Source organism: Chiloscyllium plagiosum, chromosome 4, assembly GCF_004010195.1.
Source record: "Chiloscyllium plagiosum isolate BGI_BamShark_2017 chromosome 4, ASM401019v2, whole genome shotgun sequence".
Classification (NCBI taxonomy): Eukaryota; Metazoa; Chordata; class Chondrichthyes; order Orectolobiformes; family Hemiscylliidae; genus Chiloscyllium; species Chiloscyllium plagiosum.
Genome location: NC_057713.1, coordinates 31,941,489 through 31,957,674, shown reverse-complemented (window position 1 = coordinate 31,957,674; position 16,186 = coordinate 31,941,489). Strand labels below are relative to the sequence as shown.

The 16,186-nt window shown below is 40.7% G+C and overlaps 1 protein-coding gene across 4 annotated transcripts in view; it reads right to left on the bottom strand.

Moving 5' to 3' along the window:
* The window catches only part of LOC122548922 (corticotropin-releasing factor receptor 2-like), a 203,284-nt gene that overhangs the window by 175,607 nt on the left and 11,491 nt on the right, over nucleotides 1-16,186 (bottom strand). For all 4 annotated transcript variants that reach the window (XM_043687905.1, XM_043687902.1, XM_043687903.1 and 1 more), the window contains one exon: nucleotides 5,818-5,902. In XM_043687905.1, the coding sequence (XP_043543840.1) occupies nucleotides 5,818-5,902 (85 nt within the window). The remainder of the gene's footprint in view (nucleotides 1-5,817; nucleotides 5,903-16,186) is intronic.

Below are 16,186 nucleotides of genomic sequence, written 5' to 3'. Positions count from 1 at the left end.
CTCCTGATGAAGGGCTTATGCCCGAAACAACAGTTCTCCGGCTCCTCGGACCCTGCCTGACCTGCTGTGCTTTTCCAGCACCACACTTTTGACTCAGTTCAAGAAATACAGAAGCTATGGCAGTGATTGGCAACAAAAATCTCCAAAACTCAAAAGAATTCCAATAAGCAAAGCAGTTATCGTCACCACAATCTTGTATTGCAGTGAGACTTGGGGGCTGTGTGATCTTATGTTAGCATATTAGAGCGCCAGTGAAATTCCATGTAAAATGCTGATAAATTAGGGGAGGGTTAGATATGTTTGGCGGTGGTATCTTCCAGCCTCCTGCTTGCTTTACTACTGTAGGTGGGCAGAAATGGCACCGTTAGCACCCTCTTTTTCTCTGCTGACCATCACCACCTGTTCCATTCACTCCTCCTCTGTCTTGGTCAACAGCATTCAAGCCATCATTTTTATAACCCCTTCAGTTCCAAAGAGGAGTCATATTGCACTTGAGATGTTAATTCTGTTTTTCTCTCTCCATGGATGCTGCCAGATCTGCTGAGTTTTTCCAGCACTTTCTGTTTTAATTTCAGATCTCCAATGTCGACTGTATTTTGGTTTTTATTGTGAAATTGGCCATGGGGCTGAAGGTTGCAGATAGTCATTGCTTTCAGTATCCTGGTGATAGGATTTATTACAAAGTTATTTTCTCCTGATAAATTATTTTATAATGGAGTTGAGAGGGTCCATGAAGTGGAGGTAGTGCACCTCAAATTCCATCTACTCTCAACGGGATGATCCTGAACGAATGGATGGTGTGGATCATTATGTTGTATGCCCTTTTCAGTTCTGGCTACCTCTGCACATCAAGGTCATCCACCTTGTATGGCTCAGTGCAATCAGTAATATAACTGCACCAGGTATTAAGTACTATGTTCAATTTGTTTGCTTGGATGCATCCTGCTCTACAGGGCAAGAATATTCTGTGCAGCAGAAACGCAGACTACCAGAGCTGAGGCCATGATAATTGTTTGGACCAGAGCCCCATTTTGAGTTTGCCAGATGACAAAGGATGCTATTCTGTGATCCAATTTCAGTTTGTATCTTGATTGTGTGTTCTTTGTTCCACAAAGCACGATCTTGTGTCACATCATGACATGGTCTTTTCCTGTACTATTCTTTATGTCATTCCCAGTTGGTCACTCTGTTCTTAAAGAGAAACCCATGGATCTGTAGCTTATTCAAATTGAACCTGCCTCCACAACACTCTCAGGCAGTAGATTCTGGACCTGAACCACTTGTTGTGTCAAAATGTTTTTTTTTCAAATTGCTTTTGCATCATTGTAATCTGTGCATATTCTTTCTTGATCCTTTTATGGGTGGAAACATTTTCTCCCTAGAATCTACCCAGATCCCTTATGATTTCAAAAATCTCCATCAAATTCCCTCTAAATCTTTTCCCAGGGAAATTTAGAAATACATCTTTGAGTCAGATGTTTAGGTTACCTCTCAGATATCAATGTTGTTTGGATGTGAACATTGGAAGTATGGTCAGTAAGTTTATAAATGACACAAAAAAATGGTGTTGTCGTGGGCAGCCAAGAAGGTTATCTCAGAGGACAGAGGACATTGATCAGATGGGCTGATAGGCTGAGAAGTGGCAGATGGAATTTAATTTGGTTAAACGTGAGGCGTGGCATTTTGGAAAGGCAAATAGTGAAGAACTTATACACTTAATGGTAAGGTCCCAGGGAATGTTGCTGAACAAAGAGACCTTGGAGTACAGGTTCATATTTCCTTGAAAGTGGAGTTGCAGATAGGCAGGGTAGTGAAGAAGGAGTTTGGTACACTTGCCTTTATTGGTCAGCACATTGAGTAGAGGGATTGAGAGGTCATGTTGCAGCTGTACAGGACAATGGTTCGACAACTTTTGGAATATTGCGTACAGTCTCTCTGCTATAGGAAATGTGTTGTGAAACTTGAAAGGTTTCCGAAAAGATTTACAACGATGTTGCCAGGGTTGGAGGGTTTGAGCTATAAGAAGAGGTTGAATAGTCTGGGGCTGTTTCCCCTGGAGTGTCGGAAGCTGAAGGGTGACCTTATAGAGATTTATAAAATCATGAGTGGCACGGATAGGATAAATAGACAAGGTCTTTTTCCTGGGGTGGGGAAGTCCAGGTGGGGCATAAGTTTAAGGTGAGAAAGGCAAGATTTAAAAGGACTCTGCGTTTTCGCACAGAGGGTGGTGCAAGTATCGAATAGTCTACCAGAAGAAGTGGTGGAGGCTGGTACAATAATAACATTTAAAAGGCATCTTGATGGGTATATGAATAGAATGTTTTAGAGGGATAGGGACTAAATGCTGGCAAATGGAAATAGGTTAATTTAGGATGTCTGGTCAGCATGGATACGTTGGATCGAAGGGTCTGTTTCCGTGTTGTACATCTCTATGACTATCTAACTGTATGATGAGGAACACAAAGAACTAGGAATCACCTGGAATTAAAATGGGTGGATTGGTCATAGTGAGGACAGTGGGGAAAGAGAAGCTAATATTCTACCCTGAAGGATCCCACTTTATTGTCTGTGCACCTGCTCAAATAAGGCTGAGAATTTTTGAATCAAAAGCATCATAGGGAAATGTAGGTTAGCAAGTGAATTCATTTCGCTGCTGCCAACGATTCTGCTGTTTGTTTCTGATTGCTAATGTGTTTCTCACCTGCTGTTAATGTTCCAAAAGGATTTGACAATAGGTACTTCTCTATATTTCCCATATGGCTCTTCAGCTTTATTAGAGACTTCCAGGTTTTTGTTTATACAATATCTACAAGGTGTGTTCTTTTGAGCAGCCTTTACAGAGACATAAGCAGATAAACATTCCACAAGGTGATCATAATGTTGCAGCTGTATCTTTGATGGCTGTATCCAATTAAGCCTTTCAATCTATCTTCTTAAAATCAAAATGATGATTAAACAAAGTGAGCTTTGAAGACATAATGCACTAATTTTAATTTTGGTAGTGTAGTGTTGGAATGGAATATAAAACAATTTTTTTCATATTGATTGGTAATAGTAATGCTGCCAAATAATAGACTGAGTTGAACCCACCATCCTGATGACCTCTGGTGTGTGAGTCAAAACATTTAGGGTCATGTATGAGGATTAGCTGATCAACCATTGTGTAGGTTTAAACTAACTGATGGTGCTTATTAACCTCATAATGCTCTCTTCATTATTACAATTACCAATTGTAGCATTATTGGTCAGCATTGTTGTTGGTGTGGTCAGCTGTTTAAGTAAATATGGAATTGAATGGCTTGTATTCACGATTCATGAGAATGTTTCTAGGGTTGAGGAACTTCAGTTATGAAGATGGATTGGAGATGTTAGGATTGATTTTTTTTTTGGAAACAAGTTTTAGAGAGCATTTGACTGAGGTTTTCAAAATCTGGACAGATTCTGTGGAGAAAATGCTTCCACTCATAAAAGTGTGGGCGGCACGGTGGCACAGTGGTTAGCACTGCTACCTCACAGCGCCAGAGACCCAGGTTCAATTCCTGCCTCAGGCGACTGACTGTTTGGAGTTTGCACATTCTCTCCGTGTCTGCGTGGGTTTCCTCCGGGTGCTCCGGTTTCCTCCCACAGTCACAAAAATGTGCAGGTTAGGTGAATTGGCCATGCTAAATTGCCCGTAGTGTAAGGTGAAGAGGTAAATGTAGAGGAATGGGTCTGGGTGGGTTGCGCTTCGGCGGGTCGGTGTGGTCTTGTTGGGCCGAAGGGCCTGTTTCCACACTGTAAGTAATCTAATCTATCAAGAAGGAATGGGCATGGATTTAAAGTACTTTGCAATGAAACAAAAGCAATATGAGGAAAAGAAAACACACAGCAAGTGGTTAAGGCCTGGAATCTTCTGCCTGAGAGTGTTGTGGAGGCAGGTTCAATGGAAGCATTCAAGAAATAATTAGACAGCATCTGAAAAGGAAGAATGTGCAGGATTATGAAGAGAAGGTGAGACAATGGCACAATAGGTATTGATCATTCAAAGATCTGAGGCAGATACAGAAATGGACTCCTTCTGCACTGTAATAATGTTTTGCTATTCATTCAAGTGATATAAGCATCACTGGCTGTGCCAGAATTTATTGCCCATCCTTAGTTGCTGTTGAGAAGGTCGTGGTGAGCTGTCTTCATGAACGGCTACAATCCATGTGCTGTAGGTAGACCCATATTGCTAAGAGGGAGGGAGTTCCAGAACATTTACTCAACAACACTAAAGAAATAGTTATATGCTTCCAAGTCATGATGGGAGTAGTTGGGGGGGGGGGGGGGGGGCACTTACAGGTGGTGGTATTCCCATGTATCTGCTGCCCTTGGCCTTCAAATGGAAGAAGTTGTGAGTTTAGAAGGCGCCCTCGAAAGATCTGTGGTGATTTCTTGCAGTGCATCTTGTAGATAGCATACACTATTGCTTCTGTGCATTGGTTATAGAGGTTGTGAAGATTTATGGGTGTGGTGCCAATTAAGTTTTGTCCTGGATGGTGTCAAGCTTCTTGAGTGTTTTTGGAGCTGCACCCATTCAGACAAGTTAAGAATTTTCCATCACCCTCCTGACTCGTACTTTGTAGATGGTGTACAGGTTTTAGGAAACCGGGAGATGAATTACTCACTGCAAGCTTCCTAGCTTCTGACTTGCTATTATGGCCATGATGTGGCTAGTCCAATTCTGTTTCTGGTCAATGGTAACCCCTAGGATGTTGATACTCAAGGGGATACTCGGGGTTGGGAATGCTATTAATGTCAAGGAATGACGGTTAGATTGTCTCCTGTTGGAGATGGTCACTGTCTGGCATTTGTGTGGTACAAATCTTATTTGCCACTTGTCACCCCATGCCTGGATATTTATTGAATTCAAATGCCACCATCTGCCATGGTGGGATTTAAACCAGGGTCCCTAGAACATTGTCTGAGTCTCTAGTTAAACGTTCCAGTGATAATACCACTAGGCTATCAAGTCCCCTCTAGTAGTAATGATCGAGTTTATATTTACAAAGTGCCTTGCAATTGGATGTGGTCTGCTTCAGTATCTGAGGAATCATTGGTGGACATCTCAACTTCTGACCTAATTCTGTGATTCTGTATGCAGAATTGATTGACATTCAATTGAATTGCACTGAGTGAATCATTTATTTTCTACAGACTCTGGTGAAAGAGAAAACCTGCACAGCTCTGTACTAAATGCTGGTTAAATACATATGACAGTTCATTTACTGTGCAGCACAGTTAGTTCATGTTGCTAAAGCCATATTCACCTTATCTATGTCTGTGGGTAATAAATGATATATTTTGAATGAAACCGAATTGAAAGAATAGTTCCTACTGCAACAGTGTTAGTTCTCTGCGAAGCCACCTTGTGGGCTCTGCTGCTGAAATTTCTGACTCGTGCCAATTAGAGGTTGTCTCGAGATATCGACTCATTCCACAAATTGGAGACACATCAACATTTGATTGCTGTACTCACAGCTGGGAGATTGCTCACCAGTAGATTTACATTGGTACAATTTGACTGCTAAGTACAATGCAAATTAAATAAAATTCTCATTTAAATGAACTTGCCAAATGCCACTTATGGAAGTAATTCTCACTCACTTATTCATTAAAAAACATAACTTATTCTGACCTTATTTGACTTAAAGATCCACATGTTTAAATGGGACTTTTTAAAAATGCTTTCTTAAGTTTCACTTCCCAATCTTAATAGATCCCAGACTCAATACTATAACACAAGACAGATTTGGCTATAACACATACCATAGATAATAAAAATATAAAGTGTACCTGTAATATTGTATAAAGATGATAAGGCCTCACAGTACTGTTCTAGCAGAGCTGAAAGCAATGATGAAACACAGGGCAAGATGATCTGTGAAAAAGGAATGAAAGAAACTGTTGACATCTAAATTTAGATAGAGAACAGAAAAAACATACGTGTACAATTGCTGCCACAATTCAAGACTATCTATTTTGACCTCTATAGCTGCTAAGTTTTTTTATTCATTTCTGGGATGTGGGTATTGCTGGTTAGGCCAGCATTTAATGTGCACTTCAGAGGGCAGTTGAAAGTTAACTACATTGGGTCTGGAGTCACTTATGGTCCAGACCAGGTAAGATGGCAGCTTCCTTCTCCAAAGCACATTGGTGAGCCTGATGGACTTTTTTTCCCCGACAATCAGCAATGGATTCACGAACATCATTAGACTCCTCATTACAGGCTTTTATTCAATTCAAATGCCACCATCTGCCATGTTGGGATTCAAACTGGGATTTGAGAACATTACCTAGATCTCCGGCTGAACAGTCCAGTGATAATATCACTAGGCCATTATGTACGCTTTTGTGGTGATAGTACAACTTGCATAACCTCATAACATCTCAAAACAATTCACAACCATTGAAGTAATTTTGAAATGTAGGAACATATGTCAGCAATTTGCACTAAGCAAGGCCACATAAAAATAAATGTAAAAGTCACAAAATTATCAGGATTTTAGTGATTGTGGCTGTGTGTGTGTGTGTGTGTGTGTGTGTGTGTGTGTGGGGTGGGGGGTCACGAAGGTGGAGCAACATTGGTTAGGACACATGATCTTGTCCACTTTAGCCGAAAAGCAGAATATTATTTAAATGACAAGAGGCAACAGCACACTGCAGTACAAAGGAATCCTGGTGTCCTTGCATGAGACACAAAATCATAGAATAGAATCCCTAAGGTGTGGCAAGAGACCATTTGGCCCATCAAACCTGCACCGCCCTCAGAAGAGCATCCCACCCAGTCACATTGCAAGGTCTCCCATGAAAACATGAGGGGAACATATGGCCTCTTCAGTGATACTTTGAGGAAAATCCTAGAATGATCCATATATAATATAAAAAAAACATATATTACCTATATTCACATAATCCCACATTAACCATGGCTAATCCATCTATCCTGTACATGTTTGGAATGTAGGTGGAAGCCAGAGCACCCACAGGAAACCCACACAGACATAGAGAGAATGTGCAAACACTACACAGACAGTCACCTAAAGCTCGAATCAATCAATGCTAATCACTGTGCCAAAGTGCCAGCCTGTTTGCATGCAATTACAGCAAATGTTTACGAAGGCAAATGGACATTGGAAAGGCTATGTCTTGCCACAACTGTCCAGGATATTGGCAAGACCACACCCAGAGTTTCTTTTACAGATTTGATCTCCATAGTTAAGGAGTAATGTACTTGCATTAGAGAAGTGCAGATAACGTCCAATGGTTGATTCCTGTGATAAAAGCATTATCTCAAGAGGAAAACACAGTTTTCAATGGAATTTAACAGAATGGGAGGTGATATTACTGAAGCATTCAAGATTTGTGACACAGTGGCTCAGTGGTTAGCACTGCTGCCTCACAGCGCTAGGAACTTGGGTTTGATTCCAGCCTCAGGCAACTGTCTGTGTGGAGTTTGCACGTTATCCCTGTGTCTGCGTGGGTTTCCTCCCACAGTCCAAAGATGTGCAGATTAGGTGAATTGGCCATTGCTAAAGTGCCCAGAGTGTTCAGGGATGTGTAGGTTAGGTGCATTAGTCAGGGGAAATGTAGATTAATAGGATAGGGGAATAGGCCTGGGTGGGATACTCTTTGGAGGGTCGGTGTGGACTTATTGGTCCAAATGGCCTGTTTCCACACTGCAGGGATTCTATGATTTACAAGGAACTCAGCAAAATAGGTGCTGAAATGTTTCACCTCATGGAAAAGTCTAGAATTATGAGCGCAGTTTGAAAAGAAAAAGTGTTCCATTTAAGACCGAGATGAAGAGAAATTGATTGATGGTCATTAATCTTCGAAAATCTTTGTCCCAGAGAGGCTGTATTTTCAAATTTTTGCAGATCAAGTAGTCAGGGATTAAGTCAGAAATGAAAATGGAGTTAAGTGAGCTAAGTAAAACAAACTCTAGGAACTTGAATAGCCTCCTCCGATTCCCAATGACATCAAGATCATATGGACTAGTTATGTAGACCATTCCTGTATATTGGGAGCCTCCTCCTATCAAAGACAGACATAGACAATGAAATTCATCATAATTTCCAATGTGCCTGCTCTGCCTTCAGCTGATGGAGGATTAGAATATTTAAGGATCAAAATCTCAAAGCTGGGTCCACAGCCATGGTTTACTGAGAAGTGATGATCCCTGTGTTTCATTGAAGACTTATACAGCTGACAGTAGACACCTCAAAGCATGGGAGAAGTACCAAGAATGGTGTCTTCATGAGATGCTCTAAATCTGGCAGTGGTGAGGTGGTTTAAATACAGCACTCTCTTCCAAATCCCAACTTGCCCAGCATTGAGGTAATTATCAATTATTGCTCTGCTAAGTGGGACAAGCCTTTACATGTCTTGCAATGGACTATGAAGCAATTTCCCTACTTAGAACTGAGTCAGTGCAGGAGATCCGCAGGAGGACAGCTTTAGACACTCAAATTGAAGCAAAATACAGCTGATGCTGGAAATCTGAAACAGAAACAGGAAATGTTGAAGAAACTTGCAGATCTGGCAGCACGGTAGAAGAATGAGAATTATTTAACTCAAAAAACGTAATATTGTTCTCCTGTCCACAGAAGCTGTCAAATCTGCTGAATTTCTCCAACACTTTTTGGTTGTGTTTTATATTACTTATGGTTCATTTTAGGATTTTCCTCAAAGTATCACTGAAGAGGCTATATGTTCCCCTCATGTTCTCATGGAAGACCTTGGCACGTGACTGGCCAGAATAGAGAAAGTTCATTAAGGAAGGCAACAATGAGATACATCATTGGGAATGGGCAGAGGTGAAGCTGAGGCATCAGGATGAAGGTACAAGCATTCAAGCAACCCATTCACCCAAATCTTCGATCACCATCTTCCCACACATGGCAGAGTCTACTGATCACCCTGGCACTTATCAGCTATCTCAGTATTCATCAAACTGGGGTCGAAGCAAGTCACCCTCAATCCTGAGTGACTGCCTAAGAACAAGGATAATGTTATGACACTGAGCGTAATCCAGCACTTTTCTTCAAATAGTGTCACCTGAGAGGGCAGATACCTCATCTGAAAAAGTGAACCTTAAACAACCAGCACAGCAAACTTTATTTTAACTGGCACCTTAACAGCCAGACTGGAATGTCTGAGTATTTATGCTGAAAACAAAGTAAACAGTGATGTGTATACCCCTGTATTATACTTCTATTACTTACTGTATGTGGTTTACATTGACTTGAGGAGGTGTGTTGATGTTTCTACATTGATTTTTTTTGAGGGATGTTGATGTCTCAAAGCTTCGCTTGGTCAAGGTTTACTGCGTTTTTGCATGGCTCTTAATTACCCAGAATACCAATACACCCATGGTCCCATAGGTGCCAGTTAATAAAAGATTTGCTGTACTCCCTCAGTGCAGCACCAATGATCTCAAATCAGTTCTCTGTTGTTCGGTCATTAGCTGAGACCTCTCTATTACCTGTCCAGTTAGATAACTATCATGGTACCACATCCACCATATTAATTGAATGGAGAACAGTTTTGTTGTATTCTTGGGATAGAACTATTCCTTGACATTAAAATGGTCTTGATAAAATTATTGAGAAACATTGCTTAGGGTGCCTTGCCCACAAAATGCAGGGATAATTCAATTCAGTCAATTACCACCTCATCAGTCTACTCTGAATCAAATTCAAAGTGACAGAAGATGTCATCAAGTGCCATCAAACAGCTCTTCCAGATCAATAACATACGCACAAATGTTCTGGGCCACTTAGTTTCTAACATCATTAACAGCTTTAATCCAACCATGAATAAAGAGCATAATAGATGGGATGAGAGTGACTGCCCTTGACATCAAGGCAGCATTTGACTGTGTGTAGTATCAAGGAGTCCCAGCAAAACTGAAATCAGTTGGGCTCAAGAAGCTCAGCATCATCTGGGACAAAGTGATCTGTTTCAGCAACTTGCCATTCACTAACGTAAACATGCATGCACTACAATGCCAATGCACAGTGGCAGCGGTTTGTACCATATATGAGATGTACAGCAGAAACTCACCAAAGCTCCTTTGACAGCACCTTACAAAACTATGGACAAGGGCAGCAATGACATGGGAGCACCACAAAAAACAAATATTGTCATTCCTTCACTGTTGTTGGGTTAAAATCCTGGAACTCTGTCTTTAACAGCAATGTCTATCTACTATTGGGTATACCTACACTATTCAGACTTTAACCATTCAGGAAGGCAGTACATCACCACCTTCTCAAGAGCCATTAGGAATGGGCAATAAATGCTGGGATGGCCAGTGATGCATACATCCTAACAAAGGATTCTAAAAGTTACCTATCACTTCAAAACCTCCTAGACTAGTTACATCATTCTATCTACCATAGCTTGCTTCTATGAAAGTAAAGTTACCATAGAGGTGCCTTCTAGACGGTGAATTGGCTCTGAAAAGAGCGACAGAATTCCCAGCCTTACTGATCCTGTAGACAGTTGGGAATTTGGATTAAGCCAGTTAGTTTACATTGCCTCTTCTTTTGTTCATATCAAAATGCACCACTTCACACTTGTCTACAATAATTTCATCTGTCAGGTATAGGTAATTTCAGCAGTCTATGCTTTCCTGGACTTTACATTTCCCTCCTGGTGTTTTTAACGGAGAGGGACACTCACAAAATTCAGTGTGTGGCCATGCTAACACCTACTCTCCCTTCCCATGACCTGACTAAAGTTTTACAGTCACTTAAACGCCTCAATCCTCCACTGCTATCTCATGTTTGACTGAGGAAGGAACACTCTCAAAGGAATAAAGCCCAAATTTGCACAGGCTGCTTTCAGATAATGTTGGAGGGTAGGTCGGGGGGAAATGGGACACCTCCATTGTGGGTCCCCTAGCCACATTACCACCCAAGATCACATGATCCCCAGACTCTCATAACCAGAACCTCCTGCATCCCCCCTTTTGATATTGCTGGCCTCACCCCGGGGAAATCCCAAGCTTAATTTAGAATCAGTCCCCTGCATCCCTCTCCATTAGGCACAGCCTGCAGTTTCAGCAGATGCCAGGGTTCTCTTGTAGGGCCAGAGAGTGATCAGACATAAAATTGGTCAGTAAGTCTCTCAGGCAGGACTTACTAACCCTGAGGAGCTGAAATCTCATCCCGAGTCTATTAATGGTCAATTAAAGAATTGGGGACAACCACTGTTTCCATTGATTTCAATGGATTTTTGACGTTATGAGCTGACAAAGCACGATTGAGTAATGCAATACCGATTACACAGAAATGCAATGCATACATCAGTCAGTAGATGTCAGGTTTCTTGCTATAATTACATAATCTGTCAACATTGAAATTTTGCCCTGTACAACCAAGGGCATAACTACCTAGCATTGCAGTAATAATTGCATTTAAAAAGAAATCAGCTTCAGTTTAAAATCCAAAAATTTTAATTACAGGTCACTTCCTTGGCTTCAAACTGCTTGTCTTTATGAGTGTTGATTTTTACTTTAAATTCAAGGTACAATTTTGTTTTGTACAGGATTCTAAATTTTTCACAGAAACTTGTGGCTCACAATTCAAAATATTAAAATGTAGGTGTGTGTCTCTAAATAAAAATACACACATCTATACCAAAGGCTATTGTCGCAGTTAAATCATGTTTGGCCTGGAGGATATCCATTCTAGAGACCATAGACAGAATAATATCAGGAACTTTCTAAAAATCTGACTAAACATGGGATTGAGAATGAGATATTGAGGAACCTCTAATTGGAATGGAACAACAGATTTAGTTCACAAATATATTTAATCTCGTCAAAAATTGGCTGATTACACAATTCAGTTACACCTCTTAAATAAACCAAAATCATTTTATTTATTGTGACTTTTTTTCTTAAATCAATTTCACTCAATTCCAATAAATTCTATCTATTTTACAGCGACTGTACTCAATTCTGACCACTTTCATTTTTCTGTTTTCTAGCATTGAGTTGCAAGGTTTAATAAAATGATTAGGGTGCACAAAGTAAAATGGTTTAGAAGTAATTTACTTTATCTGGATCAAGTGCCAAAGGCAAAGAATTCCAGTTTTTTAATTTGTCTTAAATGTTTCAAAATGTCAGTGAGAGGAACTAGTTTTTTGAAGATTTTGGTTCTTGATTGAACTTTTTATTGAAAACATGTTTCCAGGCCCCTACATGTCAAAATGACATTTTTAACACGTATCCTCCTTAATCTCTGTGCCAGTTCTCTCTTCTCCCGAAGCACTGACTCACAGGAATATGATGCCACAGGTACCAGATGCTTTCCAACAAGTGGCTACTCTTTTTGCTTAAGCCTAAACAATGAGTGTTGTCAGGATAGACTGTCATGGCTTGTTTTGGGAGTACAACACAGGTGTTCTCTACCCCCTCCCCATCTGACTTCCACTTACAGTAATGGTTGATAGGACTGGAAACTGCTTGGTGTCTGTAGGACCATAGGACATAGGAGTCCATTTTGCCCATTCCGCCCATCAAGTCAGGTCTGTCTTTCAATGAGATTGTGGTTGTTCTGATAATCCTCAACTCCACTTTTGCATCTTTTCTCTGTAACCCTTGGTTCCCTAACTGATTAAAAATTTGATTATTGTACACTTTAATATAAAAACAAAATTACAACACAGGAACAGGCCCTTCAGCTCGCCAAGCCTGCGCCAATCTAGAATCTCTATCTAAACTTGTCGCCTATTTTCCAAGGATCTGTTCCTCTCTGTTCCCTGCTCATTCATGTATCTGTTGAGATGCATCGTAAATGATGCTGTTATGCCCGCCTCTATCCCAGGCACCCACCACACTCTGTGTAAAGAATGACAGTATTTCCATGCATATCTCCCTGAAACTTTTCCCCTCTCACATTGAACTCCACATAATTGAGTCTCCTACTCTGGGAAAAAGGCTTCTTGCTATCCACCCTGTCTATAATTCTTATGATTTTGTAGACCTCAATCAGGTTCCCCCTCAACCTCTATCTTTCTAATGAAAATAATCTTAACCTACTCAACCTCTCTTCATAGCTAGCGCCCTCCAAACCAGGGAACATCTCGGTTAACCTCCTCTGCACCCTCTCCTTACTTAATGACCCAGACTTGACAGTGCCTGCGATAAAGAGATCAAGACACACACTACTCCTGAATGACGAATTTCCTCCTCATCCCCATCTTAAAAAGGCAATGCCTTAATCTTAGATTATAGCCTCTGGTCCTATCCTCTCCGACATGGAGAAACAACCACTCTGCATCTATGTCTCCTAAGAATGTTGTATGTTTCAGTAAGATCATCTCTCATGGGATGTGGGTGTTGCTGGCTGGACATCATTTATTGCCAGTCCCTAGTTGCCCTTGAGATGGTCGTGGTGAGCTGCCTTTTAGAACTGCTGCAGTCCCCATGCAGTAGGTTGACCTCCAATGCCTATGGCGAGGGAACTCCAGGATTTTGACCCAGGAACAGTAAAGGAACAGCAATGTTTTTCTAAGTCAGGATGGTGAGTGGCATGGAGAGGAACTTGCAGATGGCAGTATTCCCATTTATCTATTGTAGATAAATATAAGATGAATATCTCCTTCTAAACTGAAGCGGTCATGGGTTCGAAAGGTCCTGTCTCAGGATCTTTGATGAATTTTTGCATTGCATCTTGTAGATAGTACACACTGCTGCTACTGAGTATTGGTGTTGGAGTGAGTGGATGCTTGAGGATATGGTGCCAATCAAGTGGGCTTCTTTGTCCTCAATGGTCTCAAGCTTCTTGAGTGTTGTTAGAGCTGCACCCATCCAGGCATGTGGAGAGAATACCATCATACTCCTGATTTGTGCCTTATAGAGGTGAACAGGCTTTGTGGAGTTAGTTCCTGCGGAATTCTGAGCCTCTGTCCTGCTCTTGTAGCCACTGCATTTATGTGGTGAGTCCAGTTGAGTTTCTGGTCAGTGGTGACATCCAGGATGTTGATACTAAGAGGTTCGGTGATGATAACACCATTGAATGTCAAGGGATGGTGATTGAACTGTCTTTTGATGGAGATGCCTATTACCTTGCATTTATGTGGTTTGAATATTACTTTAAGATTATCCAGATCATGTTGCATTTGAGCAATGACAGCTTCAGTATCTGAGGAGTCATGAATGGTGTTGAACATTGTGCAAACACTGGCGAACATCCCCACTCTTGAACTTATGATGGAGGGAAAGTCATTGATGAAGCATCTGAAGATGGTTGGGCTATCTGTTTGGTCTGACAGCTTTGCATTTATCAAAACCTCCTGACTTTACACTGTATTCCTTCTGTAATAAAGGCCAACATTTCTTTGCTGTCTCTGACATCTACTGAACTTGGATGTTTGTTTCTTTTGTGATTCATGGGCGAGAACTCTCCAATCTCTCTGCTCCTTGGATTTCTGCAGTCTTTCTCAATTTAAACAGTTTTCAGCTTCTCAATTCTTCCTGCCAAAGTGCCATAACTTACAAAAATGCCACATCATATTCCATTTCCAAGATTATGCCAACTCACTTAACCTGTCTCTCTACAACGACAGACTTTTTCCATAACTACGCAGACAATGGGTCAAAAACCAATATTGGAGAAAGGGTCTGTGAGAACATGGGGTGGTGGTTCACATGCTCACTTACCCGCCACTACTAAAAGCAAAAGCTATCCCCACTCTGGTACAATGGCACCTCATTGATCCAAACTAGACAAATACACAGGTTAGTAAAAGATTGAATCATGCAGCCACACTATTTACTTGTCAAAAGAAGCTATTTAGCACGTTTACCTCGGGACACTTCAAGAGAGTCAATAAAGTTCTTTTGACGTGATCATCACAGAAAACACCCCAATCCATTTGTGCATGTCAAGCCATTAGCCCATAAATTAATAATACTTGAAATAAAAGTGGGAAATATAATCCCATACAATTTCTTCAGGCTCAAGTGGCATAGAAGCCTATGTTGTTGAGGCGACCAGACTTGATTGATCTGTCTTCTGCAATGCAATAGATCGCTGGATAATTAATTTTCATTCATGTTGAATGAGAGACAAATATTGGCCAGGGTACTGGAGAGAATTCTCGCTGTATTTCATAATGCACCGGAGTTTCAATTCGTTTATTAATGAACCTCTGTGTATTTCAAAGCTCCCTTTAAAATTTCAATGGGAACTAAATTTGGATAAAATATTTCTTTGGTGATATTTGTCTGAACCAATGGGATGTAACAGCCTGAATGGTGCCTGAATTACTGTGTGATTCTAATGCACCATAAGGTGCCATAAAGAGGATGGAGAACAGAAGAATAAGGATTTGGAGCTCCAGCTCTAATGTTTTCATTCCAGCAGGTTGCAGATGCCTACTGTGGCTCTAGCTCACAGGGGACACCAAGGTGGAGGTGGGCAAGCAGGTTGAAGGATGGACTGAACTGTGATTCTCCTGCCTTCATATTAAAATAATGAAAATCAAAGCTGACTTTTACAGATCACTGGTACAGCTGTAATACTTGTGAGAATGTTGTGGACAGGCATAATTGCATTTCACAATGGAGGATTGAGTTAGAACCCATATTTAGATTTTTTTTATTTTTTTTTTTTAGATTAGATTACAGTGTGGAAACAGGCCCTTCGGCCCAACTGTAATACTTGTGAGAATGTTGTGGACAGGCATAATTGCATTTCACAATGGAGGATTGAGTTAGAACCCATATTTGTATATGCTGAAATGAAATCTATGATACAGCTTTTACAAATAAGGTAGGTGCTGCATTTCTAGTGCAGATTGAGTCTGCCATGTTGAATACATTTGCATCTATAAAACAGGAACTGCTTAAGATAACTTCTAGGCCAGTATCTCTCATTACATTTCCGCCAATAATGAGATAGGCTATCTCTCAGTCCTAATCGCTGACAAATATTATTATTGCTGCTCATAAATCTGCATTCCTCAGCCACTTCACAGTGGTAAAGTACTAACAGAAAACAGATACTTTACAGAAGGATGTAAGAAAATGATTGCAGTATTTCTGAACCTTTCCATGCATTGGTGTGTACTTGATTCCAGAGCAACATTGGCAGAAACCTAGGATAGCTAGTGTTGCAATACAACTGTGAGAAAGTTAAAGATCCAT